Source organism: Oncorhynchus nerka, linkage group LG24 (genome assembly GCF_034236695.1).
Source record: "Oncorhynchus nerka isolate Pitt River linkage group LG24, Oner_Uvic_2.0, whole genome shotgun sequence".
In the NCBI taxonomy this organism is placed as follows: Eukaryota; Metazoa; Chordata; class Actinopteri; order Salmoniformes; family Salmonidae; genus Oncorhynchus; species Oncorhynchus nerka.
Window position 1 is genome coordinate 69,877,934 of NC_088419.1, and position 27,284 is coordinate 69,905,217.

Consider the following 27,284-nt stretch of genomic DNA (forward strand, 5'->3'; position numbering starts at 1 on the left):
ATATTTACAATATACCCTTAGATGTATAACAGGGCCTTGTATTCCCTAAAATGTTGTTTTCAACATAATTTAAGCTCAGAGGGGTTGGGTTAAATGCGGAAGACACATTTCAGTTGAATGCATTCAGTTGTACAACTGACTAGGTTTCCCCTTTCCTTTTCAAACTGCAAAATTGTCTATCTGCCCAATGGGAAATGTGTAGAGTTTCATAAAGCTTTAAAAAGGTACAAATGTATCTCTGCCCCATGGCAAAATGTATAGAGTTGCAAGGAATTAGCTTAAAACGGCAACATTTTCTCTCCAATGCGAAGAGGGGGGCTTTAAAATGTTCTTTCCCAGGGCCAGATACCTGGTTAGTCCCTGCCATCCAATGCAGAAGTCATAGTAAACTCCTTGTATGCCATTTTTATCGCACACTAAAGTCGGAGTTGTGTTCTGATTTTGAGGGGGTCCCTGATGAATTTGCTATTACAAAAGGCGCCCTCGAACTCAAAAAGTTTGGGAATGCCTGGGCGAGTGGTTTCATATACAGTAGCCTACTACTTGACAGTAATCAAGATGAATTATCAACAGCATTTATTTCGTTAAATTATTTTATGAATGTAAAAATACTAACTCACGGAGTAGTGAAACATATTTTGAGTGTGCGTGAAATGTTTACATGTTGACTGTTGAGTTGACACCAACCTATGGTTGACACATATCTACACGCCCTCCCGCCTCGTTGAAGTATCTTGGGCGTGTTCCATAGAATCAATCTAGTTCATCATGGCGTTCTGATACGGCAGCTGGAGTTCGTTTCTCCGTCGGTCTTTCCCAAACCGTGAATTTGCCAGTTTACATGCTCTCTCGGGCTGTTTCGGAAAGTGCAGAATACAAGAGCGTGGTAAAGATGATTTTCTCTGTGAAGCAGAATAAACTGTGAAAACTATATTACCCGCCAAATAGGCTCTTTCCAAAGTCGCTCATTCCTTGCTTGCTTCCAAGTCGGAGAGAGAAATTGTTCGGAGAGGAGGGGTGGAAGAGGAGGCCCGTCTTTGAGGTAGCTAAGATTTGTGTTTTCAATGACGATTGTTTTCTAACATCAAACATATAATACACAAACTAATGGTAGGTCATTCAATGGCATTTTAATTGTTGAGTCAGTTACATTGGTTTACACACTAATAACTAGAAACGTTACTCACAGCGAACTTTTGACACACTGTTCCATCAACAAGCTAGCTAGCCAACAAGCTAATCTCGGTTATCAACATAATCATGCAGGACATAACTTTTTTCTTATGACCGAGATTAGTTGTGGCTGTAATGTGTCTAATTGTTTTTCATACTTGGACATTGTAGCAAAGTTACGCAAGACCACTGGATGTTTTTCAGATTTGTAGAATGTTTTGTTTTTTTGCGAAAGATTTACTATTCTGCATGTATCCTCTTTCAGAGCTCTGCTCCCAAATCTTGCGCTCTACGAAGTGGTCGTATTGTTTCGCAATACTTGTAAGATACATTTGTAAGAAATATAACTAATTTACTACAGTCAGGGATTATGAGGATCCCTTATGAAATTGTCACGGAGATCCTCTCCGTTCGTTCTGGACACAGTGAAAAATGCACACACCGGTATTGAGTGTAACGCGGTTGTAGTGCATGTAATCCCACTGCTTGAATGTGTCCATCTCTCGCCAGGGTTTCTATAATGCTCTTTAATCTAATAATAGGCTACACTTGTGATTTGAGTCCGTAGGGAATTGAATATATTAAATATTAATTTGGGATTATTTTGCGTCTGTAGTCAACAAATGGCAAATGCTCTAGTTGCAAAACGATTTGATCAGTTACGATTGACAGGTATAAATGGGACAATGAGAGAGAGCATATCGGTAATATTGTAGAATAGGACGTGCAGCCTGGCATGTTATGTTCCCTTTTACCTTTGGGTGTGACTGGCAGGATGACAGAGAACTTTGGAATGTAAGGGTCTTGAACTTTGTTACATTCCACATTTTATACTAGCAGTAAATAGCGCAATACCTTCTTGTTTTATATGCAGGACTCAAACTATTGCCAATTCATATTTTTATATGTGGATGACAACAAACTAATTTACCCCCATATTACAGCTGATGCAGGCACTATGGCCATAGCTGCGGCATGGGAGTGACGTGACAGCACGGACACGGTTTCCTATACACAACCCCCACCACCATGCTCTTCCCACTGAAGTAGAAGCAAATCTCAGAGGTGGAGACAAAGAATGGACGAGTCGGTGCTGTTGGACTTGCTGGAGTGCCCAGTGTGTTTGGAGCGGCTGGATGCCACTGCCAAGGTCCTCCCTTGCCAGCATACCTTCTGCAGGCGCTGCCTCCAGAGCATTCTGGGCTCCCGGGGAGAGCTGCGCTGCCCAGAGTGTCGCACGCTGGTGGAGTGTGCTGTGGACGAGCTGCCCAGTAACATCCTCCTGGTGCGGCTGCTGGACGGCATCAAACAGAGGCCCCGCCGGGTGGGCCCCGTAGCTGGAGTCTGCGCCAATGGCACAGCCGGCGTCAGGGTGCAGGGCAACGGGCCCAGAGACTCAGGAGTTCCAGGAGCACAGCCCCAGAGAGCCCAGGCTAAGACCACCCCAGTGAGGGTAAGTAGTCCTCTTTCAGGGGGTCGATAAATATGGATGAATGAGCAAGTATGTGGTTTCCCATGGTTCGAGCCAGTTCGGAAACAAAACAAAGCAAATCTGCAGGGATTAAATATACTGAATGAAAATATAAATGCAACATGCTACACTTTCAAAGATTTTACTGAGTTAGTTCATATAAGGAAACCAGTCAATCAAATTCATTAGCCCTCAATCTATGGATTTCACATGACTGGGAATACAAATATGCATCTCTTGGTTACAGACGGATACCTTAAAAATGATCATCCTGAAACATGAGGTGATGGCGGCAGACTGTAGATTATGCCTGCCCAAAACCATAACCCCACCGCCACCATGGGGCACTCTTTTCACAATGTTGACATCAGCAAACTGCTCACCCACGCAATGCCATACACGTGGTCTGCAGTTGAGGCCAGTTGAACGCACTTCCAAATTCTCTAAAATGACATTGGAGGCGGCTTATGGTAGAGAAATTAACATTAAATTATCTGGCAACAGCTCCTGTGGACATTCCTGCAGTCAGCATGCCAATTGCACGCTCCCCCAACTTGAGACTTCTGTGGCATTGTGTTGAGACAAAACTGCACATTTTAGTGGCCTTTTATTGTCCCCAGCAAAAGTTGGATCTGTGTAATGATCATACTGTTTAATCAACATCTTTACATGCTACACCTGTCAGGTGGATGGATTATCTTGGCAAAGGAGAAATGCTCACTAACTAACAGGGATGTAAACAAATTTGTGCACAACCTTTTAAGCTTTTTGTTCATATGAAACATTTCTGTCATCATTTATTTCAGCTCATGAAACATTGGACCAACACTTTACACGTTGGGTTTATATTGTTGTTCAGTGTAGCAGCATGTTGTGTTACTGGCTCTAATCGTTGACCCACATTAGCTATTATCATAGTCAGCTAGCCAGCTGTAGGAACACTAACAGCCCAGTGCGGAATACAACTGGAACTACTGAGCAGATGACAGTTGAGCCAACAAATGATTCCATCCTCCTGGCCTCTGAGTACAATAGTGTCATGAGGTTAATATTAAGAGATTTTTGAACTGATGTTGACCCATGAAATAGAATGGAACGTTGTTGTGCCAGGTACCTGTTGTAGTGATCGTTTTGGATTGAAGGTGAGACAGGCTGTAGGTGTTTGTTAGGACTGACAGTTGCTGTGCAGCACAGAGAGATCAGTGATGATGCAGAGCCAGAGGTAAGTTTAAGAATCCTATTAGCTCTCTGTGTTTAACGGTCAGTGGTGTAGTATAGAATACAGTATATACATATGAAATGGGTGATGCAATATGTAACCACAATTTTGAAAGTGACTAAGATGCCATAGAATAGTGTGGAGTACAGTTAATACATATGAGATGAGTAATGCTAGATACGGAACATTATTAAAGTGGCTAGGGATCCTTTTCTAAAAGTGGCCAGTGTTTCCTAATCTATGTCTATAGGCAGCTGCCCCTAATGTGCTAGTGATGGCTGTTTAGCAGTTGGATGGCCTTGAGATAGAAGCTGTTTTTCAGTCTCTCGGTCCTAACTTTGATACTTGAGGTGCAATTATGGTTAAGTACCTTGCTCAAGGACACATCGTCAGATTTGTCACCTAATCTGTTTGGGGATTTGTACCAGCGACCCTTCGGTTACTGACCAAACTGCTAGGCTACCTGCTGCTCAAGGCAGTGCTTGTTTAGATTTTTGCTCTCTCAATAGCATGTCGTCTGCTCGTTCTCACCCGCAAACAAATACAAGCGTTCTTTTTAATTTGAATAATCTAGGAAAATGTTAAGTACAATGCTTACTTGCATGGCATTCTCTCTTATGAAATATCTTATGAAATAGCCTACCAGTGATATAACATAAGATTAGATTGTCTGTTACATGCAGTAATGTTTAGGTGTGATATGGGCTAGCTTCATTTAGTATTTAGGTCTTGACAACAAGTTGTTTGGTGTATTGTCCCTCATTCAAGAACTTCAAGGAAGGAGCTGGATAGATGGAAGGATGTCCAGGTTGTATGTAGAGTCAGTGGAATACTGTGTTACTGTATCCGTTTTAACTATGCAGGTACAGAGATCATGTTTTCTGTTGGAGAAACTCCCTAATGCTGGTTGAACCTCATTTACTGTAGCAGTACATCAGAAGTCTGCTCATTTCAAAGGGGTGTGGGTGCGTTGGAATTTCCTTCTATTCAGAAAAGCCTGTTTGTTGGAGATAAGAGCTGGTCACACTTGTTACCGCTCCATTATTTGGTCCTTTTGAGGTTTTTTATTCTCATTCTGTTATATGATCCCCTCAGTAAGGAGATGAAACTCTCAATGCCCTGAGCTATTAGCCTAAAGGCATCAGCATGCTTCAGTTCAGCTGGCAGCTATCCAAAATCGTCTAGGTGAACCGAATGAGCGGGCTCGCATAAAATGCCTTATGAGAAATAAGCGGCAATAGTACTGTTTGTCCATTTTGAGATGCCGTGGCCAGTATACACATCCTCAAAATAGTTTGAATCTGTCAATAATTTTGACGTTTTAGCAGAGATCTTAGGTCGCGGAATTTTACATCTACCTAACATGTTTGGTGCAGTATTCCTCAATATAAAAATGTGCATGAAAACGAGTAGTCTCTCGTTGAATGACCACAAAGACGTGACAAAAGAATCCCTGCTGTTGACCAATCACCAAGGAAGGGGCGTAGACTTCACCTACCAACTTTGGCTTGCCTCAAGACATGTTTTGGTGTGCCCCAACATCCCAAAAAACCCTCACAAAGTCCAAAACTATCAAAATGTCACAATGTTGTCATAGTATATGCACAAACTCTTCTCAATGGTTTAGTCTTGGAAGCATGCGGACGCCTTAAGCCCCTGCCTAGAGCGCACACACACCACACCAATACACGCTGGGTGACATTCAAAACCACTGTTTTTGTGAGTGTACGCCAAATGTCTTCAAAGCACATTCAGCTTAATTTCCCAGCATATCCGTGCAAAAGCATGTTGTGTCCTTGTGAAGTCTTCTGCAGTCCCTCCCAGGGCATCTTACCATACAGAGAGAGAGATGAATGGGAGGGTAATTCAGGTGGAATATGTCACAACATGAAAGGCCAAGATCAAAGCGTTGGTTGGCTGGGTACTAGCCCGGTCTGATCCCTCCCTGCCTGCCCGCACAGTGCGTCCAAGAGTGCTGGACCTTGGGGACCCTTTGCCTCGCTGCCCCTGCTTGGCTCTCCTCTTATTGGACTCAGTCATCTACCACACCACACAAACTCCCTCGCTCAATCTCTCCTATTGTCCTCAGTCTCGCCTTCTGTTGTTGTTATGTGTCCCTCAGTCTTTGAACTGGCCCCTTCAGATCGGTTCTCCTGTCCAACCCTGTCTCTCCCTCCAATTCTTATCTGGGCCGAAGAATGGATGGATGGGGGGGTGGAGCCTGGCAGACAGATGCACAACAGGGTTTTGTTTCTGCTTTCCTCTGATCTGACTGACACAGGCATCAGGAGCGTCTCAGGGAGAGTTGTGTGTTTGGGGGGTAGGGATGCTGCTAGTGGCAAACAGAAGTTTATGAAAGAATGCTATGGAAAAGGGTCCCTCCATCCGCTGGCCCTGCCTTGTCACAGTGTAACAGAAGTCACAGTTGTGACACCGTGGCCCTAGCGTGTCTTTGATGTGGAATAAAGGAGCAGGGTAGGTAGCCTCAGTGAAAAGCTGTGTGACTGGAGGTTAGCTCTGTCTCTCAGATTACTGGGATATTTTGTCCTCCTGGTTTTATGTTGATTCATTCTAGAACAACCGTAGTTTTCCATCTTCCCATACGTTTAATGAAATAGAAGTCTTTATCGTGTGATGTGGGCAAAATCCATTGTAAGTGTGGGTCAGGGTTCAGAGGTCGTGGCGGTGTGGGGTCGCAACCAGCAGGGTCGGATGAAAAGAACATGCTCATTAACACAGAGAAGGCACACGATGGGGAGAGAGAGTGGTTCCCCTGGATGGCTTTCATTTATATTTTAGTCTTAGAAATGATTCAAAATAAAGGTTAGGCTATTTTTAAAACTGAATAGCTGAGGCTATGTGATGATTAGTCCTTTTGTCAGCAATAGATTGCTATATGTGTGGATGATTGACCAGGTTTCTTCAAACTGACAACAGACTAGTAGAAACAATAAGTGCAATTGGAACATGGCTCTCTCTAATAGATCTGGAATTGTTCTACAGCTGGTGTCATTGTCACAGGTACACTTTTGATGGGACACTAGCCTTGTGTGAAACCTAGCACGTACATCTGTAGAGGAGGTTATTTGACAACCTGCTCAATGGCAAATGTTGATTAACGACACCGGGGAAGGGCTGCGTGAGGTCGTGAGCTGGATCTCCTGTGGTGTGTGTTGAGTGGAGAGATGCAGCAGTATCCTTTTTAACTGAAGCTCGGGGGGGATAAGGCTGTTGTTTCCCCTGTAGTAATGAGGCCTTAGTACAACTCCCCCTCTGTTTATTGTCTTTTCTCTATTTCTGATCCGCATATCTCCATGAAATGACTTCAAAACGAACAGGGAGCAAAAGGAAAACTCATTAATTTAGCTGCTGCCTATTGGATGTAGCTCCAAGTCCAATTTCCTGTTCCCTGTTAGAAATAGCTTAGCATTTCTGTGTAAAGTAGTTTTTTTCCGTCTTTGTTTTGTACTTGTTTTCTTCCTCCAGTCTTTGGAGTTTTTTTTATTTTTATAGAAAGGAGGAATGTTGTTTACTGCTATGTCCTGGTGTAAAAGTGTCTCATTAAATTCCAGTGCTCCTCCCTGCGTCTGAGGCCGATGAGTCGCGCTGTTGGCCCTCTTTGATGACGACGTTGTTGGCGGCGTTTCCTGCTGGCTGTCTGGCTGACCTCGGCATGTGTGATGGAACACCCTCATTACACCCTCACGCTGCCCACACACTGGCAAATGCATACTTTACTGCTCTCCACTGAGAACGATTGAACCGGCCCTATACCTTTCTCTCTTCTCCTATGGGTAAATCCGTTAAATTAGCTTTTTTGACAGCACCGCTTTTGATTTGAATGTAACCTTCTATACATTTTTGCCTATTGTAGAAGTGCCAAAACAGTCTAGAGATAAAGGTGCTCAAAATTGACCAATTATTTCATTCACCACTATACCATAAGAATAGATAAATGTTTGAGGTTGATATCATTTAAAAGCTTACAAAAAGGGTTCTCAAGCTATTTAATAATTTCTGTGAAAAAAAGTAATTTATATTAAATAGTAAATAATATTGCTATTTTATCTAAAAATAAAAAATACGTACATTCAGATTATTTGTTCATTTACATTACCAGTTAAAAGTTTTAGAATATCGTCACATTCAAGGTTTTTCTTTATTTGTACTATTTTCTGCGTTGTAGAATAATAGTGGAGACATTAGCACATATGAAGACACTATGAAATAGTACATATGAAATCATGTAGTAACCAAAAAAGTATTAAACAAATCTAAATATATTTTTGTATTTGAGATTCTTCAAATAGCCACCCTTTGCCTTGATGACAGCTTTGCACACACTTGGCATTCTCTCAACCAGCTTCACCTGGAATGCTTTTCCAACAGTCTTGAAGGAGTTCCCACATGCTGTGCACTTGTTTGATGGTTTTCCTTTACTTTGCGGTCTGACTCATCCCAAACCATCTCAATTTGGTTGAGGTCGGGAGATTGTGGAGGCCAAGTCATCTGATGCAGCACTCCATCTCTCCCCTTCTTACACAGCCTGGAGGTGTGTTTTGGGTTATTGTCCTGTTGAAAAACAAATTATAGTCCCACTAAGCCCAAACCATATGGCATGGCTTATCTCTGCAGAATGCTGTGGTAGCCATGCGAGTTAACTGCCTTGAATTCTAAATAAATCAGTGTCACTAGTAGAGGTCGGCCGATTAAATTAGGGCCGATTTTCAAGTTTTCATAACAATCGGAAATCAGTATTTTTGGGCGCAGATGTTGCCCCAATTTTTTTTTATACCTTTATTTAACTAGGCAAGTCAGTTAACTTGTTATGGCTGCAATTCCGATATCGGGATCGATATGACAACTACCAGTGAAAAGAGAGGGCGCCAAATTTAACCACAGAAATCTCATAATTACAATTACTAAAACATACATGTGTCTTATATCATTTTAAAGCTATTCTCGTTGTTAATCCCACCAAAGTGTCCGATTTCAAATAGGCTTTTCAGCGAAAGCACTACAAACGATTATGTTAGGTCTCCACCAAACCACAATAAGCACAGCCATTTTTCAGCAAAATAGCATTCACAAAAAGCATAAAGATAAAATGAATCACTAACCTTGAATTATCTTCATCAGATGACACTCATAGGACTTCATATTACACAATACATGCATGTTTTGTTTGATAAAGTTCATATTTATTTAAAAGTTCAAAAACATCAAGTGATTTTGCATAGCCACATCGTTTCAACAGAAATACTCATAAATGTAGATGATAATACAAGTTATACACATGGAATTATAGATATACCTCTCCTTAACCTCTTGCTCCTACTCGGGACGCATGCGTCCCATCTAGAGCTCTGGAAATGCAAATGCGCTACGCTAAATGCTAATAGTATTAGTTAAAACTCAAACGTTCATTAAAATACACATGCAGGGTAGTGAATTAAAGCTACACTCGTTGTGAATCCAGGCAACAAGTCAGATTTTTAAAATGCTTTTCGGCGAAAGCATGAGAAGCTATTATCTGATAGCATGTAACACCCCAATAGACCCGCAGGGGACGTAAACAAAATAATTAGCATAGTCGTCGCTACACAAACCGCACAAATAAAATATAAAACATTCATTACCTTTGACCATCTTCTTTGTTGGCACTCCTAGATGTCCCATAATCACTATTGGGTCTTTTTTTCGATTAAATCGGTCCATATATAGCCTAGATATCGATCTATGAAGACTGTGTGATAAACGGAAAAAAAATAGCGTTTCATAACGTAACGTCATTTTTTAAAATTCAAAAAGTCGACGATAAACTTTATCAAAACACTTCGAAATACTTTTGTAATGCAACTTTAGGTATTAGTACACGTTAATAAGCGATACAATTCATCAGGAGGCGATGTAAAATCTTTAGCTGTCGTCTGGAAAAACATGTCCGGAGAGAGCTCGACCAAAATATCTAGTCGGAGACCGGAGGGAAGTGGTTCCCTTGATTCGGTTCAACCAAGAATCAAAGCTGAATCAAATGACAAGACTCTAGACAACGTGTGGAAGCTGTAGGCGCTGAAACCTCGGTCTTATGTAATTCGGTTCACTTTGAACAATTCCTGGAAGTAGCGCAAGGATATTTATTTCCATTTTCAGTGATCAGGTTTTCCTGCGCTTTTCGATGAAACTCACGTTCTGTTAAAGCCACAGCCGTGGTTTAACCAGTTTTATAAACGTCTGAGTGTTTTCTATCCACACATACTAATCATATGCATATACTATATTCCTGGCATGAGTAGCAGGGCGCTGAAATGTTGCGCAAAATGTTTTTTTACCCCTTTTTCTCCCCAATTTTCATGGTTTCCAATTATTGTAGTAGCTACTATCTTGTCTCATCGCTACAACTCCCGTACGGGCTCGGGAGAGACGAAGGTTGAATGTCATGCGTCCTCCGATACACAACCCAACCAGCCGTACTGCTTCTTAACACAGCGCGCATCCAACCCGGAAGCCAGCCGCACCAATGTGTCGGAGGCTACACCGTGCACCCGGCAACCTTGGTTAGCGCGCACTGCGCCCGGCCCGCTACAGGAGTCGCTGGTGCGCGATGAGACAAGGATATCCCTACCGACCAAGCCCTCCCTAACCCGGACGACGCTAGGCCAATTGTGCGTCGCCCCACGGACCTCCCGGTTGCGGCCGGGAGGACCTGCGTTCCAGACTCCCTGGGCGCGAACCCAGGGACTCTGATGGCACAGCTGGCGCTGCAGTACAGTGCCCTTAACCACTGCGCCACCCGGGAGGCCGTATGTTGCGCGATTTTTAACAGAATGTTCGAAAAAGTAGGGGGTAGGAGGAAGAGGTTAATGATGCAACCGCTGTGTCAGATTTAAAAAAAAAAATAATAATAATAATTACGGAAATAGCAACCCATGCAATAATCTGAGACGGCGCTCAGAACAGTAGCCAAATTAGCCTCCATGTTGGAGTCAACAGAAAAAAAAAAAATACATGATAAATGTTTCCTTACCTTTGATGAACTTCATCAGAATGCAGTCCTAGAAATCCCAGGTCCACAATAAATCTTGATTTGTTCGAAAATGCTACTTTGGTTAGTGCGTTTGGTAAACAATTACAAAGTCACAAAGCGCGTCCACTATAACGTGACGAAATGTCCAAACGTTCCGTAACAGTCAGTAGAAACATGTCAAACGATGTACTGAATCAATATTTAGAATGTTGTTTACATATATCTTGAATAACGTTCCAACCGGAGAATTAGAATTACTTCAGATGACAGGTGGAACGCAGGTCCTTCCCCTGTGAACGCACCTGGTGAAAGCATGGTCCACTCATGGGTGTGGTGACTGTTTCCTGTGTCAATCGACCCCCCCTTCACATTAGTCATCAGACAAAGTTCTATTGACTGCTGACATCTAGTGGAAGGCGTAGGAAGTGAACTCATCCATATCTCGCTGTAATTTCAATGAGACCTTGGTTGAAAATCTGCCACCTCCAGATAAAGAAAAACAACAGGAAATGGAATTTCTCAGATTTTTGCCTGCTATATGAGTTCTGTTATACTCCGACATAAAACAGTTTTAGAAACTTCAGTGTTTTCTATCCAATACTACTAATAATATGGAAATATTAGCAACTATGACTGAGGAGCAGGCCGTTTGATATGGGCACCTTTCATCCAAGCTACTCAATACTGCTCCAGCAGGCATAAGAAGTTAACACAACACAACTAATTGGCTCAAATGCATTAAGAAGGAAAGAAATTCCACAAATTCACTTAACAAGGCTATTAATTGAAATGCATTCCAGGTGACTACCTCATGAAGCTGGTTGAGAGAATGCCAAAAGTGTACAGAGCTGTCAAGGCAAATGGTGGCTATTTGAAGAATCGCAAATTAAATATATTTAGATTTGTTTAACACTTTTGTTTACTATATGTGTTATGTGTTATTTCATAGTTTTGATGTCTAAACTATTATTCTACAATGTAGAAAATAGTCAAAATAAAGAAAAACCCTTGAATGAGTAGGTGTTCTAAAACTTTGACTGGTACTGTATGTTGTAGTTTAGACCCTATTTTACATAATCTGAAGTGTTTTTATTGTGCCCACCATCGTTTGAGAGACAGCATGCAACCCACCCTGTACTCAAGAGCATGTTTTGGCTGATAAATGTAGTAAAATGGGAATAAAATAGAAACATCAACTTTCAAATAGTACCGTAAAGATGGTTAGAGGTCCACACATCAGAAAATGTTGACTTGAATGGGAATATCAGTTTTAAATATACTGTCAAGCCTAAACTACAACAGGGAATGGGGATACCTAATCAGTTGCACAACTGAATGCATTCAACAGAAATGTGTCTTCTGCATTTAACCAAACCCCTCTCAATCATATGTGAATATGAAAAAAGGAGTTTACGCATTTTTAGATAATTGATGTTAGATTTAAAAATGGCAAAGTTTTTAATTAAAATAATCTAGCTTTTAACACATATAGTAGTAAACAAAAGTGTTAAAGTTAGTTTTTTACAGTGATGATGGTGGTTGTCTCATGGTATGATATGCAAAATGGGTCAACTTTGAGCAGCTCTATCTCCTGAATGTTTTGGCATTCAGGTCCAAAAAGTAATTTTCTGATCACCTTCCATGGGCAAGTATGTATTGACGGTTTTGTTCAAATCACAAGGGATGCTGTCAAAAAGTGATTTAATTGAAATGGATTTACCCCCTTCTCGTTCTTTCACACATTGCCTTACCCTATCCCGACTCTAACTCTCTTCTCTCCTGTGAGTTTCCCATGGAAGTCCAGAGGGAGCTGGGAGCTAAGTGTATTATTATCATCCACCTAATGCCTGTCTTTGTGAAACCCTCACCATCTCTTCTTTCATGTCTCTAAGGGGCCCATCCTTTCTGCTAAGTGGCTTCTTCTGCCTCTCCCTGTATTCCTCTCTGCTTCTCCCTCTCCATCTGATCTCTCGGTCTCATATCTAGCTGGAGCCTGTGCCTATCTCCCTTTCCTTCTGGCTGTAGCCTGAAAAGGTTAATGAGATTGGCCAATCAATACCAGTCTAGTGAGACAGCACTGCTCACATTCTGGCACGAGCAAACACTTAGCCTAGACTTTGGCTGTGTGTGTGTGTATGCTCGTTGTCACGGCATGATGTGTGGGTGTACGTGTTGCCCATGCTGGTTATGCTATGGGAATGACTATGTCCTGCTCTGGGGTTGACATAATTCCAGGGGAGTGGATCAAAAGACTTAATCATAAGATTAAGGTGTAGCTATGGTTACTACCTCCTTTATAAGGCAGTATCGGTCCCTTGGTGAGGAGGGTGTGTTGGTTAGGGATTTTGAGAATGTTTTCACCTCAGACACGTAAGGTGAATTAAATCAGTTTTTTCTCCATTAGTCTATCTCCGCAGATAGAACGGTGTGTTGGTGTTAATGTGTGTCTGATCTTTTTATCTGCCTCCCCAGACAAACCTTAGAAGCTGTGTGTGTTCAGACAGACCTGAAAAGCTGTGTGTGTTCAGACATCTGAGGGTGTGTGTGTGTGTGTGTGTGTATGGAATGCCACAGGGAGTCGCAGGTTTCTGTATTCCTTCTAAACACTGGGCCTGTCTGGTCTCGTCCACACTGCTTTTGTGTTGTTCCTGTCTGTGTGTTCTGCGTCTTTGTTGTGAACTTTACAAGCTGTTTGAACTGTGGGTTTTGCTCTGATATGAGGTGGCTGTACATTAAGGCTTTAGCAGTGTGTCGATAAGCCCGGCAGGCAGAAAGGAAGGCAGGAATCAAAGGCATCCAGCAGAAGGGAATCATCCGGAATTAATCAGGCAGAGAGGTAGGCAACCAGGCAGACACAGGCAACCAGGCAGGCGCCTTAGCAGCTGTTGCCCTAAGGGCAGAGTCACCTGCACCTTCTGCCTCCTGTCCTGACAGACTGACTCATATTCATGAGGGGGCGAGGCAGCCATCTTTACTTTCATCAGGTATGTAAGGGATAATCAACGAGGGGCTTTGTGTTCTATGGAAAATAATGCATGACTTGGTAGGTGTGTTCAACGTCGTTAGCGGTGTTTCCAGAGAATGCATAGAGCCCTGAGTTAATTATACCTTATACCAAGGCTATATTTGCTGATAGAAATGTGTTCATCCACTGAAGTAGCTATCAAGTTTACTAGAAAGCTACTGTAGTTGCCTTGGTAACCAAACATACTTGCTAGCTTAGCTAACCAAACCACCAGTCCTCATACAGTAGCTTGCTATTATGAAAATCGAATTCAACAATGCCAATGATTTCAATTCTACTTTTGCTTTCAAAAGGAGCTCAAACATAGAACATGTAAGAATGAACTTCATAGCCATGAATTGAACCGCTCATTACAGGAGAATAATGCACTCTGTAGCATGTCCTTCTAGCCAATCAGAATCGAGTTTTCAACACTGCCATGGTATAATCGAATGTAATGTAAGGCGTGAAACTTATATTTATTTGCATTACAACAACAACCTTGTGGAATTTATAGACTGTAATCTGTCACAATTCAGTCAGTGTGTGTGTTCTGTTGTCTGTGAAGGTGTGGTGTGAATGTTGATTCTGTGTAAGACTAGACTCTGGGTGGCCTAAACTCAGCTTTTGCCAACCTCAACCCCCCTCCTGACTAGGGATGCAGCATTAGTTGAATAACCGTGTAACTGACAGTTGGATGAAGATAAGATAAATGTCAACCGTTGAAATAGGCCTACATTTATTTTAGAATGGATTTTTATTAACTTTATTTTCATGTAGATAAACTTTACCTGATAGCGGGAGTGTTTACTAATGATTATAAGCTATTTTTCTAACTTAGTCTTTCTATTAAACTTTCTACATCCCCTTTAACATTCCTTTGATTCTCGAGCAGCTAATCGCTAGATGTGTGGGGATGTAGAGAGCTATAGTCCATAGCACTTCAGTAATAAAAATGTTGTGTGGACTTCCTTTTATAAAGTGCACATTTTCATTGCTTGCTAGTAAGTAAATCGGTATTCATTTAAAACATGTTGGATGTGTCTGACTTAATTAATTATTCAACAGCAGTCGACAAGGTTGTTCTGGCTCTGAGGCCTATATTGTTCTAATACTGTGTCAAATGGACAATGCGCCAATCCTCCAACCTGGCATGGTATAATTTGATACAGAATTTTAAAAAATCTTAAAGAATAATCCATGCTTATCAGGCCCGGTGCTAACCGATATGCCACCCTAGGGCGAGAACCCAAAAATTGCCGCCTTCCTATTTCCACAAAGTAGAATAGTAGCCTAGGCTATACAGTTTCAGCCCACAATGCATTTTTTTTTACCTTTATTTAACTAGGCAAGTCCGTTAAGAACAAATTCCCCTGTTCAGGGGCAGAACGACAGATTTGTACCTTTTCAGCTCGGGGGTTTGAACTTGCAACCTTCCGGTTACTAGTCCAACACTCTAACCACTAGGCTACCCTGCCACCCCATGTGGTAGGCTACCCTGCCCATGTGGTGGCCTACTGTTTGTAAAACGGGCACTTTACACTTAATCCCTTTGGTTATATACATTTCTGTTAATGCATGTATTAATTACAGTAATTTACCCTTCTCATTCTCGGAGTGGAAACGTTTGCAGAGTTCAAAACCTGCTACACTTGTGAGAAACAAGTTTTGGTTTATTTCATACCGTGTAGGTGCTCCATGTGAGCAATGAACATGTCTGGTTTCTCTGTCCTGTTAATGTTGATGGAGTGTGCGCACCTGAGCATGCATAAAGTACTTGGCCTAGTTCTCACAAATGTCAAATGTTGTAAAGTGCCCAGCTGGGTTCTGTTCTTTTCTTCACCTCACACAGTAAGTAAAATACATCTTTTTATTTTATTTTTTACATCCGTTCAAATGTTAATTCCTCACAGTATTAGAAAAATCATGATTCCGTATGTTATTTCATAGTTTTGATGTCTTAACTATTATTCTACAATGTAGAAATGTACAAAAATGTGACAGAACCTCTCCAACCAGGCATTTCTTCATTTGTTGATGCATTTTTATAAATAATAGCCAATGAATTAATTAATTAATTGTTACCGCCCAGTTTTTGCCCCCACCCCCTTTCCCCATCGGACTTTGTTTGAATGGTTTTGTGTGTAGAAACAGGATCTGTATGAAAAAAAATTATATGCAGAAAAGCGACAAGGTAGGCATGTCTTTATTTGAATGGCCTAATAGTGAATTGTTACCTCCCCGCTTTTGACTCCCACCCCCCTCCAAAATGGTTATGTTCGTAACCGTGTACATTGGCCTGGCCAATTACTGGTAACTCAAATTCCAAGACCGTTATAGCCCAAGCGTTGAGACACTCACACCTGTGATGACCAACAAAGCACTCTCTTCCAACAACCAGCTCTGTAGAGTAGCTATGTGTGTGTGTGGTCCAACCACAGAGACTTCCTGATTTAGATACTTACTTCATGAGTTTGTTAGTGTCTCAAGCACACACCACACAGGGCATCTGGTTATTCAGCCTTGGGTTGATCATAATCCCTATCCCGCTTGACCTCTGACCCTGTGTTGTGATTGGTGGCCTGTGATTGGTTGACCATGGCTCATTGGCTGGCTGGCATGTTAAGTGTCCATTACCTATCCCCAGGGCTGATTCATGGTTTGGTGGGAGTTAAGTTTGACCTCTGGCCCATTACTTCCACTGTGGAAGAGGTGTGTGTGTGTGCGCACCCACCTCTGAGGATTTTGATACAGATGCATGGTCCATCCTCTGAAAAGGATCGATAGGCAGGAAGACAGCCACACTTCTTCTACCCACTCCCTTTTTGCTCGCTCTTCCGTCAGATCTGGTGGGAGCGCTGAGTTTCAAGTTGACGCTGTAGAAGGGAAACATGTCATATACAAGAATACTCTCTTAACCTCTGACCTGTCTCTTCTCCGCACCATGTCACACACACAGGTTTGTATTTCTATCCTTGTGGGGACCAAAAAAAGGATTCCCATTCAATATTCTATTTTCACTAACCCTAATTCTAACAAGATCCCAACCGATATTTATCGGTTCACTGATTATTATCAGTGAACAGTTTATCGCTTTATTATCAGTTTACCGCTATATCGGTATTGGCTGATAATTCCACCAATATTCAATAAATAGAATGTAAAAATGGAATCACATGCTTATCTGAACACTTCTCATGTCATTGTCACAATGTGAAATCTACCTTTGAAGCATAGGTATTGTGCAATTGCTATTTTGGATGGCAATTTATGATAATTATGACTTTCATTTCCCCACTAAAACAATATATCAGCAGATGTATTGGTAAGTTTTGTCCTCAAAAGAATTGCTATTGGACCCCAAAAAAGATTGATTGGGCTCTAATTCTAATCCGAATTGTAACCCGAACACCTAAGCTTTAAGTAGCCTTTTTACTTGTGGGGACTGGCAAAAGGCCTTTTTTTTTACTATCCTTGTGAGGACTTCTGGTCCCCACATGGATAGTAAAACCAAACACACAATAGTATGTTTTGACTTGATAGGAACAGTCTGATCCTGGTCCCAGTGGAGCTTTGACCCTTGGCCTGTGTGATAGTTGTTGATGCCACATCCAGTCAGTGTCCCAGTGCTCTGAGGATGGAGATAAGGAATCTCATTGGGAACCCTGTGAGAGGAAACCAGACGATCTCTCTGTTGCTCTTTATCAGCCAATAAGTTGAGTCATTTGATCAGCTCCTACTGGTTCTACTCCAATATCTCAGCTGCTCAGCACATACCACTACAGTCTACAGTCCTATGATTATTTGATATCGCATCTGTTTCCCACAGAGCCACAGAGATGAAGTGTGTGTGTCCGTACTCGGTATGAGGGAGTCAGTGAAAGAGAGCTCCAGTGTTCTCACTTACTTTCCATGCTTGGGGCCTCTCCTGACAGTGTGTGATTAATTATTGAAGTTGGCTTGAATTAGAAGAGGAGAGCTGTTGAGGAATGAGAGGGGGCTCTAGTAGTTGTTGGTTTCTCTGCCTCACACACACACACACACACGAGCGTGCTCTCGCTCTCTTACACACGCGCCGACTCTTTCTGACTCTGGTCAGGGTGGCGGAGAGAATCAACCTAGGCACACCTGAGTAATATGTCACACACACGATTCTCCCAGGTGGGCTAACGAGATATGTTTAGTGTTCTGTGTCTTGTTTTGGTGACTCAGACTTATCCCGTGTGTTTGTTTTGGTGACTCAGACTGGTATACACCCTTGACAGGGTTTCCGTTAGCCGGTAAATGCCAGCTTTTGGCCGATTTTTAAAATAAAAAATTACCGGCCAAATTGTCCAAAAATAAAAATCCATTGCAAAATAATGTTTTTTATTCATTGATTGACATACCAGGAAATGTGCTCTAACTTCAAAGTCAAATATACTTCATATGCCAATAAATCCCCAAGCTGCTTGGAAATCAGTATTGTTTGTGTGTGTGTGTGTGTTTCCATTTATTTTATTTTTTTTACTCATAAGGGTCTTCAGCTAACTGTACCCAGGCTGGGCAAAATTGGCAAAGATTGTGTTTATTCCTGTTTCCAGTGTGCCTGTCGAGATGGGATTCTTTCTAAAACAGAGTTAAGACAGACTCAAGATCGCTCCTTCCTGAGGACAAAGAAGGCTGTTGCGCATCAGAAGCTGCTCCAAGAGTTGGGAAGTTATGACTTCCGAACAGCAGCGGCTCACATTGAACAGGCACGACGGGTACACCGTAAACGCAAGTCAATTAGAGGCAAATTAATTGTGTTCGTTAAGCCCGGTCCTCAACATATGCTTGCCATGTATAGTATAAAGATTTGGAACGATTGATATACATTAGAGTAATGATCTGTGTTATGGGCAATTGGTGCATTTCAGTCTCGCTTATTCAGTGGGACTTGGAAATGGAAAATTAACTATTCACATCGGAGAGTTACAATGTTGAAATCACTAGGCAGCCATCTGCCTACAGTAGGAAACCGTTATCAATAAGCCACGTACAGTGGGGCAAAAAAGTATTTAGTCAGCCACCAATTGTGCAAGTTCTCCCACTTAAAAAGATGAGAGAGGCCTGTAATTTTCATCATAGATACACTTCAACTATGACAGACAAAATGAGAAAAAGAAATCCAGAAAATCACATTGTAGGATTTTTAATGAATTTATTTGCAAATTATGGTGGAAAATAAGTATTTGGTCAATAACAACATTTTAGCTCAATACTTTGTCATTGCCAACAAAGGGTATATAACAGAGGTCAAACGTTTTCTGTAAGTCTTCACAAGGTTTTCACACACTGTTGCTGGTATTTTGGCCCATTCCTCCATGCAGATCTCCTCTAGCGCAGTGATGTTTTGGGGCTGTTGCTGGGCGACTCCAGGACCTTGAAATGCTTCTTACGAAGCCACTCCTTCGTTGCCCGGGCGGTGTGTTTGGGATCATTGTCATGCTGAAAGACCCAGCCACGTTTCATCTTCAATGCCCTTGCTGATGGAAGGAGGTTTTCACTCAAAATCTCACGATACATGGCCCCATTCATTCTTTCCTTTACACGGTCCCTTTGCAGAAAAACAGCCCCAATGCATGATGTTTCCACCCCCATGCTTCACAGTAGGTATGGTGTTCTTTGGATGCAACTCAGCATTCTTTGTCCTCCAAACACGACGAGTTGAGTTTTTACCAAAAAGTTCTATTTTGGTTTCATCTGACCATATGACATTCTCCCAATCTTCTTCTGGATCATCCAAATGCTCTCTAGCCAACTTCAGACGGGCCTGGACATACACTGGCTTAAGCAGGGGGACACGTCTGGCACTGCAGGATTTGAGTCCCTGGCGGCGTAGTGTGTTACTGATGGTAGGCTTTGTTACTTTGGTCCCAGCTCTCTGCAGGTCATTCACTAGGTCCCCCCGTGTGGTTCTGGGATTTTTGCTCACCGTTCTTGTGATCATTTTGACCCCACGGGGTGAGATCTTGCATGGAGCCCCAGATCGGGGGAGATTATCAGTGGTCTTGTATGTCTTCCGTTTCCTAATAATTGCTCCCACAGTTGATTTCTTCAAACCAAGCTGCTTACCTATTGCAGATCCAGTCTTCCCAGCCTGGTGCAGGTCTACAATTTTGTTTCTGGTGTCCTTTGACAGCTCTTTGGTCTTGGCCATAGTGGAGTTTGGAGTGTGACTGTTTGAGGTTGTGGACAGGTATTTTATACTGATAACAAGTTCAAACAGGTGCCATTAATACAGGTAACGAGTGGAGGACAGAGGAGCCTCTTAAAGAAGTTACAGGTCTGTGAGAGCCAGAAATCTTGCTTGTTTGTAGGTGACCAAATACTTATTTTCCACCATAATTTGCAAATAAATTCATTAAAAATCCTACAATGTGATTTTTCTGGATTTTTTTACTAATTTTGTCTGTCAATAGTTGAAGTGTACCTATGATGAAAATTACAGGCCTCTCTCATCTTTTTAAGTGGGAGAACTTTCACAATTGGTGGCTGACTAAATACATTTTTGCCCCACTGTATATCACACATGACCCGAGTCACGACCCCACGATAGTTCAAATTACAATAAACATACCATTTAACATCATCCAGTAGAACTGTAAAAGGAGAATTTGAGCTTTGTGCTTTCATACAGTACATGCATGGTGCGGGTCTCGTTTCACAGGAGCTCTGTAAAATAAGCTTTCAATGATCCAGCCTTAACGAATTTTGTTTATTTACATATCAAATTTGATTGTCCAACAGCAGTTTTACAGTTTTTTTTTCTTCATTTTTGTGGCTGCCTAGTGTGTCCTCTTTCCACTGCTGTGGTGCTGAATCGCAGAAGGAATGGGGAGTCGGGCAGGCCTGCCTGGTCATGGCTAGAAGGGATCCAGCTTTTGTCAAATTAATGTAAAAGGTTGAATTTATTTGCATTTTAGCTAACCCTTTTCCTAACCTTAACCTAGTTCTCCTAACCTGCTACGAAAGTAAAATCTGACGTTAATTTGACAACATTTGGATCCCTTCTAGCCATGACAGGCTGGCCCTGGTGTTCGTAGACAGCCATGTTTTTTTATTTATTAGGCCTAGTTTCAGTTAGAGGCCTAGATTGTATTTGAAAACAGCTGTGTTTTTGTTATTTATTAATTCATGTTCATACAAATAGCCTATAGTACAGGTTGTTCGCAAATTATATTATACAAATATATTTTGAAATTGTTTTATTACTCTGTAGGTGACTTGTTCTTCTCGGCAATTTTTTCTTTGTTAAATTATATTGTTATGATTTATAGTGGGGATGAAGACTCAACGGGCAATGTTTTGCTTTTCAATAAAACCTGTTGTGTTGTTTAAGAACATCGTTCTACTTACTTTTATTACAACTTTACAGGTCAATTTCTATTGTTTAAATGAATTACAATAATCTAAATGTGATTTTGAGCACCGTGGGTGGAAGCCTAAATACGTTACGCACCCAGTGCATATGGATGTCTGGTAAATTAAAGTATTGCATGACCCACACCAGAGTTTCCATTAGGAAAATGTTGCACCAGACATTCTACCAGCAGCATTTTCATTTACCGGACATTTTGAGAAATTGAGAAATATCCCAGAGCCCTATGCATTGGGTGTGTAACCTGATAATGGCGTCCACCTACGGTGCTAAGAATCACATTTAGATTATGGTAATTAATTTTAACAGAACATGCAAGTCGATGCAAATATATTGCATGACCTTACTGAATTCTGATGCACACTTTTTGAAGTTAATCAATCAAATGTATTTATAAAGCCCTTCTTACATCAGCTGATATCTCAAAGTGCTGTACAGAAACCCAGCCTAAAACCCCAAACAGCTAGCAATGCAAGTAGTAGGAGCAATGTGGCTAGGAAAAACTCCCTAGAAAGGCCAAAACCTAGGAAGAAACCTATAGAGGAACCAGGCTATGAGGGGTGGCCAGTCCTCTTCTGGCTGTGCCGGGTGGAGATTATAACAGAACATGGCCAAGATGTTCAAATGTTTATAGATGACCAGCAGGGTCAAATAATAATAATAATCAGTGTTTGTCGAGGGTGTCAGTTGGCTTTTCATAGCCGATCATTGAGAGTATCTCTTCCGCTCCTGCTGTCTCTAGAGAGTTGAAAACAGCAGATTTGGTACAGGTAGCACGTCCAGTGAACAAGTCAGGGTTCCATAGCCGCAGGCAGAACAGTTGAAACTGGAGCAGCAGCACGGCCAGGGGGACTGGGGACAGCAAGGAGTCATCAGGCCAGGTGGTCCTAGGGCTCAGGTCCTCCTCCTCCGAGAGAGAAAGATAGAATTAGAGAGCATACTTAAATTCACACAGGACATCGGATAAGACAGGAGAAATACTCCATATATAACAGACTGACCCTAGCCCCCTGACACAAACTACTGCAGCATAAATACTGGAGGCTGAGACAGGAGGGGTCGGGAGACACTGTGGCCCCGTCCGACGATATCCCCGGACAGGGCCAATAGACTAAATAGTCCACATGTACTTTTCTTCAGCAAACAATATGCATAACGAACAACAAAATCAATCTACTATCCCCCATACTAGAAAGTTCACCTATTCTATTGGTCATCTTGTCAAGAAAGAAATAGCCTATTCCAAACACTCTGGGACAGTTGTGGGATGATGAATCCCAAATTCATACAACCGGTAGGCCTAGGCTACTTAAACATTTAAAAAGCAATGAAAAATCAAAATATTTTTGCTTAAAATGTTGATAAACGATTATTTCTTCACATTATGTTGCACACTGCACATGTGAGCGGTTTCATGTGACGGAGATGAAAGTATCCGTTAGAGATGCTGAACTAGAGAAGATGTAATATGCAACAACTAGCATGTGTTGCTAATATGAATAGGATTGTGCCTTTGGCTACTGGAAATCTAAATAAAGTTTTATTTAAAATGATTGCCTTTGCATATGGCCTGATTTGTCTAGGATACTTGGAAGGAAGGTAAGACCTGCCTCATATGTAAAGAGAGAAACTTTGACGTTTCAAATGATTGTTTTTTTTAATGCAATACTGCCTTCTGCTCATTGCAAAGTGGTGTGTGACGCGCCGATAAAGCCTGCGTTCTGCTGCCTATGCATTTTCTGTTTGATAAATAAGATGCATAACGAATATACTGTACACGTGCCAATTTAATTATGCTAATTAACCTATAGACCGATAAGCATGACTATTGAAATTAGCGATACACGATATATCTGTGAAGATATTCGATTTGGCCGACATCTGCCTGATGTCTAGTTTAACCTCTCTGGGATCGTTCGGGACGCTAGCGTCCCACCTCGCCAACAGCCAGTGAAATTGCAGGATGCCAAATTCAAAACAACAGAAATCTCATAATTAAAATTCCTCCACCATACAAGTATTTTACACCATTTTAAAGATGCACTTCTCGTTAATCCAACCACAGTGTCCGATTTCAAAAAGGCTTTTCGGCGAAAGCAGAACATATCATTATGTTTGGTCAGCAACTAGTCACAGAAAGCATTCAGCCATTTTCCAACCAAAGAGCGGTGTCACAAAAAGCAGAAATGTAGATAAAATTATTCACTAACCTTTGACGATCTTCATCAGATGACACTCCCAGGACTCAATGGTACACAATGCATGTATGTTTTGTTCAATCAAGTTCATATTTATATCCAAAAACCTCAGTTTACATTGGCGCCATGTTCAGAAATGCCTCCAAAACATCCGGAGAAATTGCAGAGAGCCACATCAAATAACAGAAATACTCATCATAAACTTTGAAAGATACATGTTTTACATAGAATTAAAGAAACTTGTTCTTAATGCAAACGCTGTGTCAGATTTAAAAAAAAAAAAGCTTTACGGCAAAAGCACAATATTCAATCTGAAAACGGGTTCAGCCACAAAAGCAAGCCATGGAGTTACCAGCCAAATTGTGGAGTCAACAAAAGTCTTAAATAGCATTATAAATCTTCACTTACCTTTGCTGATCTTTGTCGGAATGCACTCAAAGGACTCCCACTTCCACAAGAAATGTTTGATTACGTCCATATTCATGTCCAAATACCTCCGTTTTGTTCGCACGTTTAGTTCACTATTCCAAAGGCACAGTGCGCAAGTGCAAAATCCAGACGAAAAGTCAAGAGTTCCATTGCAGTTTGTAGAAACATGTCAAACAATTTACAATCAATCCTTAGGGTCCTTTTTATAATAAATCTTCAATAATATTCCAACCAGACAAAAGCGTATTCATTACAGAGGAAAAAGAAGGAACGGCGTGACCACGCAGTAAACAACTGATTGGCCACCGCCAAGTCCACTTGTTGAAACAGCTCTTATTCGACCTCCTTCTACAATAGAAGCCTCAAACAACTTTCTAAAGACTGTTGACATCTGCTGGAAGCCTTGGGAAGTGCAATCTGGCCCCATAGACACAGCATATTGGATAGGCAATCATTAAAATTAAACTACAAACCTCAGATTTCCCACTTCCTAGTTGGATTTGTCTCAGGTTTTTGCCTGCCATATGAGTTCTGTTATACTCAGACATCATTCAAACCGTTTTAGAAACTTTAGAGTGTTTTCTATCCAATACTTCTAATAATATGCATATATTAGCATCTGGGACAGAGTAGCAGGCTGTTTACTCTGGGCACCTTATTCATCCAAGCTACTCAATACTACCCCCCTGTCACCAAGAGGTTAATGCTGATGTGCAAAACTGATGTGAACGCTGACGTGCATACCTATATAACATGGGTGCATGAAGTAATGACGCCCCGTAAAATTTTGTGCAACACAGCATTCCTAACCTAGCCCACAATGTCTGCTGTGTGGATCGAGCAGTCAACAAGCCGAGCAGTCATTTGAAAGAGTAAGAAAATGTCAGCAAGACAACTCAAAGGCGAAATCCATTAAAGCCAAGATAATGGAATTCATTGCCCTTGACTATCAACCATTCTCTGTCGTGGGTGATGTTGGCTTTTGCGTCTGGATGAGCACTGGTACACACCAACGTTAGCACACTTTCAAATGTTCAGATGTTGCCCTACCACAGTTACACAGTAATAGCGTCACTGCTATTAGCTTCACGACTGAAATTTGGACCAGCGATATCAGCCCCATGAGCATGCTTAGTCTGACAGCAAAGTGGGTTGACCAGGATTTCGTACTGGGGAAAGTCGTATTTCATGCTCATGAATGTGCTGGTTGTCGTACCGCTGCTGCCATTTCAATGGCATTTGAGAACATGTTGGAAACATGAACACACTAGCTAGCTCCATTCAAACAACAGACTCGAGAAATAAGCTCATCAACTGCGCCTGCAGCAGACGTTCTACCCTCTTTCATGACATTGAAACGAAACGCCTGCTCAACAAAACTGCCGACACAAGCTGTGAACAAGCTATTCGGTGGTATTCTCTCTTTACTGTGTCGCCACCATGCTCAATGCTAGGTACAATGACCGCTACTTCGTCGCAGACAAACAGGGTTCATGTGAAATGTTACATACACAGCTGGACAAGATGGAAAAACATAGTGACAGTGCGCACAGAGGAAGAGAGGCCACAGACAGACAGAGCTGAAACATCACTGCTTGACGAAATCCTGGTTGGGAAAGAAACTGAACAACGAAACAGCACAGCAAGTGAAATAGGTTTTGATTGTTAACACTGCACTGATTGCCTTCGACCGCTGCGTCTGTCTGTGTGTTAACTATTTTAACTGTACTAGAATGATTAAAAGGCCGCAAAAATTTTAATTTCGGTTATGTTTTTTTTGGGGCACGAAAAATATCGGTATTGGCCAAAATGTCATATTGGTGCATCACTAATTCAAATGGAATTACATCGACTGGTATTAGCATAAATTAATAGACTAAAAAACATTATTTTGAAATGTGACTTTTTCTTATTTTTCTCCAGAACAATTGGCCGACAGCAATTGTATTTATTGGTCAAAAGCAAACCATTACTGGGTAACAGGAACCCTGACCCATGCAGGGAGACCCATGTCTCTACTCGTTAACACTGCACTGATTGCATGGTTACAATCTCAGCCAGGTGTCAGTCCAGGTGTATTGATATTGTGTGTGGTATGTATGTGAGCTGGGCTCTGAGCTGCTGGTAATGGCAGGGTGGGTACCTCATTAGCTCCTACTGTGTCTCACTGCCTCATGATTTCTGGAGCCAGAAACACACAGCCCCTCCTAGTCCCTTCTCAGCGCCAGCCAGACCATAATGTCATTAGCGGGGAGCTGATCAGCAACCAGGGAGTGTTGTGGTGTGGGCCTCAACAGAACAGGAGCCCTTCCCTCCCTGCCTGGCTGTTGTTTTTCTGGCCTGACGCCTTCAGTCTGATAAGCTGATAATGGGAGGGCTGGCTGCTCTACAGAGGCTCAGGCCAGCTTGGACCAACCCAGCCCTCTACACATATTTACCCACAAAAACAAGTTTGTTGTTTCCCGTACTTCAAGATTTAAGACATGACTTCAGGAGACTCAGTCTTGGTAGACTGGACAGACTGGGGCCAGGTCTAGTAAGGGGGCTGCATAAGCTGGTGGACAGGTCTGCCAAAGCCAATCGACTCTGGAGGAAAACAAGTGTAAAGTAAAGCGGTCTGTCTATGCTGAGCTCCTGAACAGCCTGTCAGTTGTCTCTGGCTCCGTGACTCCAGCTCTCTGCCAGCATTCATCAGTGGAGAAGAAAAGCTAGCAGTTAGACGTTAGGTCTGAGCTGTGGGTGTTTGGGGGAGGACATTGCAAACAAGACACACACACTCCCATACTGAATTGCATGGAAGGACACACACACACACTCTTTCTCACAGAATGGTGAATGATGGACATAGCTGTGATGGTCTTTGAGAGGGGGAACAGATGCAGCATTTGTGAACGGGCCCTTTTTCACGACTGCGTCAATACGCTGGCTTTGTTTGTCCACTGTAGAGGTATCCAAATACCAGCCAATGCAAACAACCGTTCAGCTGCCCACTGTTTCCTTTCTGCCCCCAAAGTCTGATGCCCACTTGTCTGAGACCCAAGAGGTCAAACTCCGGCTTAAAGGCCACTGGTCTGAAACCACCAGGGCCAACCCATGACCTAAAGTCCAAACTATGTTCATTGGTCATGGCCCATCAGTGCCAACTGACAGCCCTGTAATCGGAAGAAGGAAGAGAAATTGCCTGGAGTGAATTTCAACTATGTTGGTGTGTCTCTAGTCTAAATACTGCGAATTCAGGATCTGGGGAGCTCCTGTCTGCCTGGCAAGTGATCCAATCTTTAAACCATTAACCCTCTCAGTGCCACTACCCCACACAGGGCTAAATCAGTCCAGTCTGACCCAGCAGGACAGGAACAGCTGG

At 42.1% G+C, this 27,284-nt stretch overlaps 1 protein-coding gene across 4 annotated transcripts in view; it reads left to right on the forward strand.

Annotated features, from left to right (window-relative positions):
* The first annotated feature begins 772 nt into the window (after nucleotides 1–772).
* LOC115108514 (E3 ubiquitin-protein ligase SH3RF1-like) overlaps nucleotides 773–27,284 on the forward strand; it is a 76,029-nt gene continuing 49,517 nt past the window's right edge. For all 4 annotated transcript variants that reach the window (XM_029632935.2, XM_029632936.2, XM_029632938.2 and 1 more), the window contains exons 1-2: nucleotides 773–1,042; nucleotides 2,118–2,626. In XM_029632935.2, the coding sequence (XP_029488795.1) occupies nucleotides 2,252–2,626 (375 nt within the window). In that variant the 5' untranslated portion in view covers nucleotides 773–1,042; nucleotides 2,118–2,251. The remainder of the gene's footprint in view (nucleotides 1,043–2,117; nucleotides 2,627–27,284) is intronic.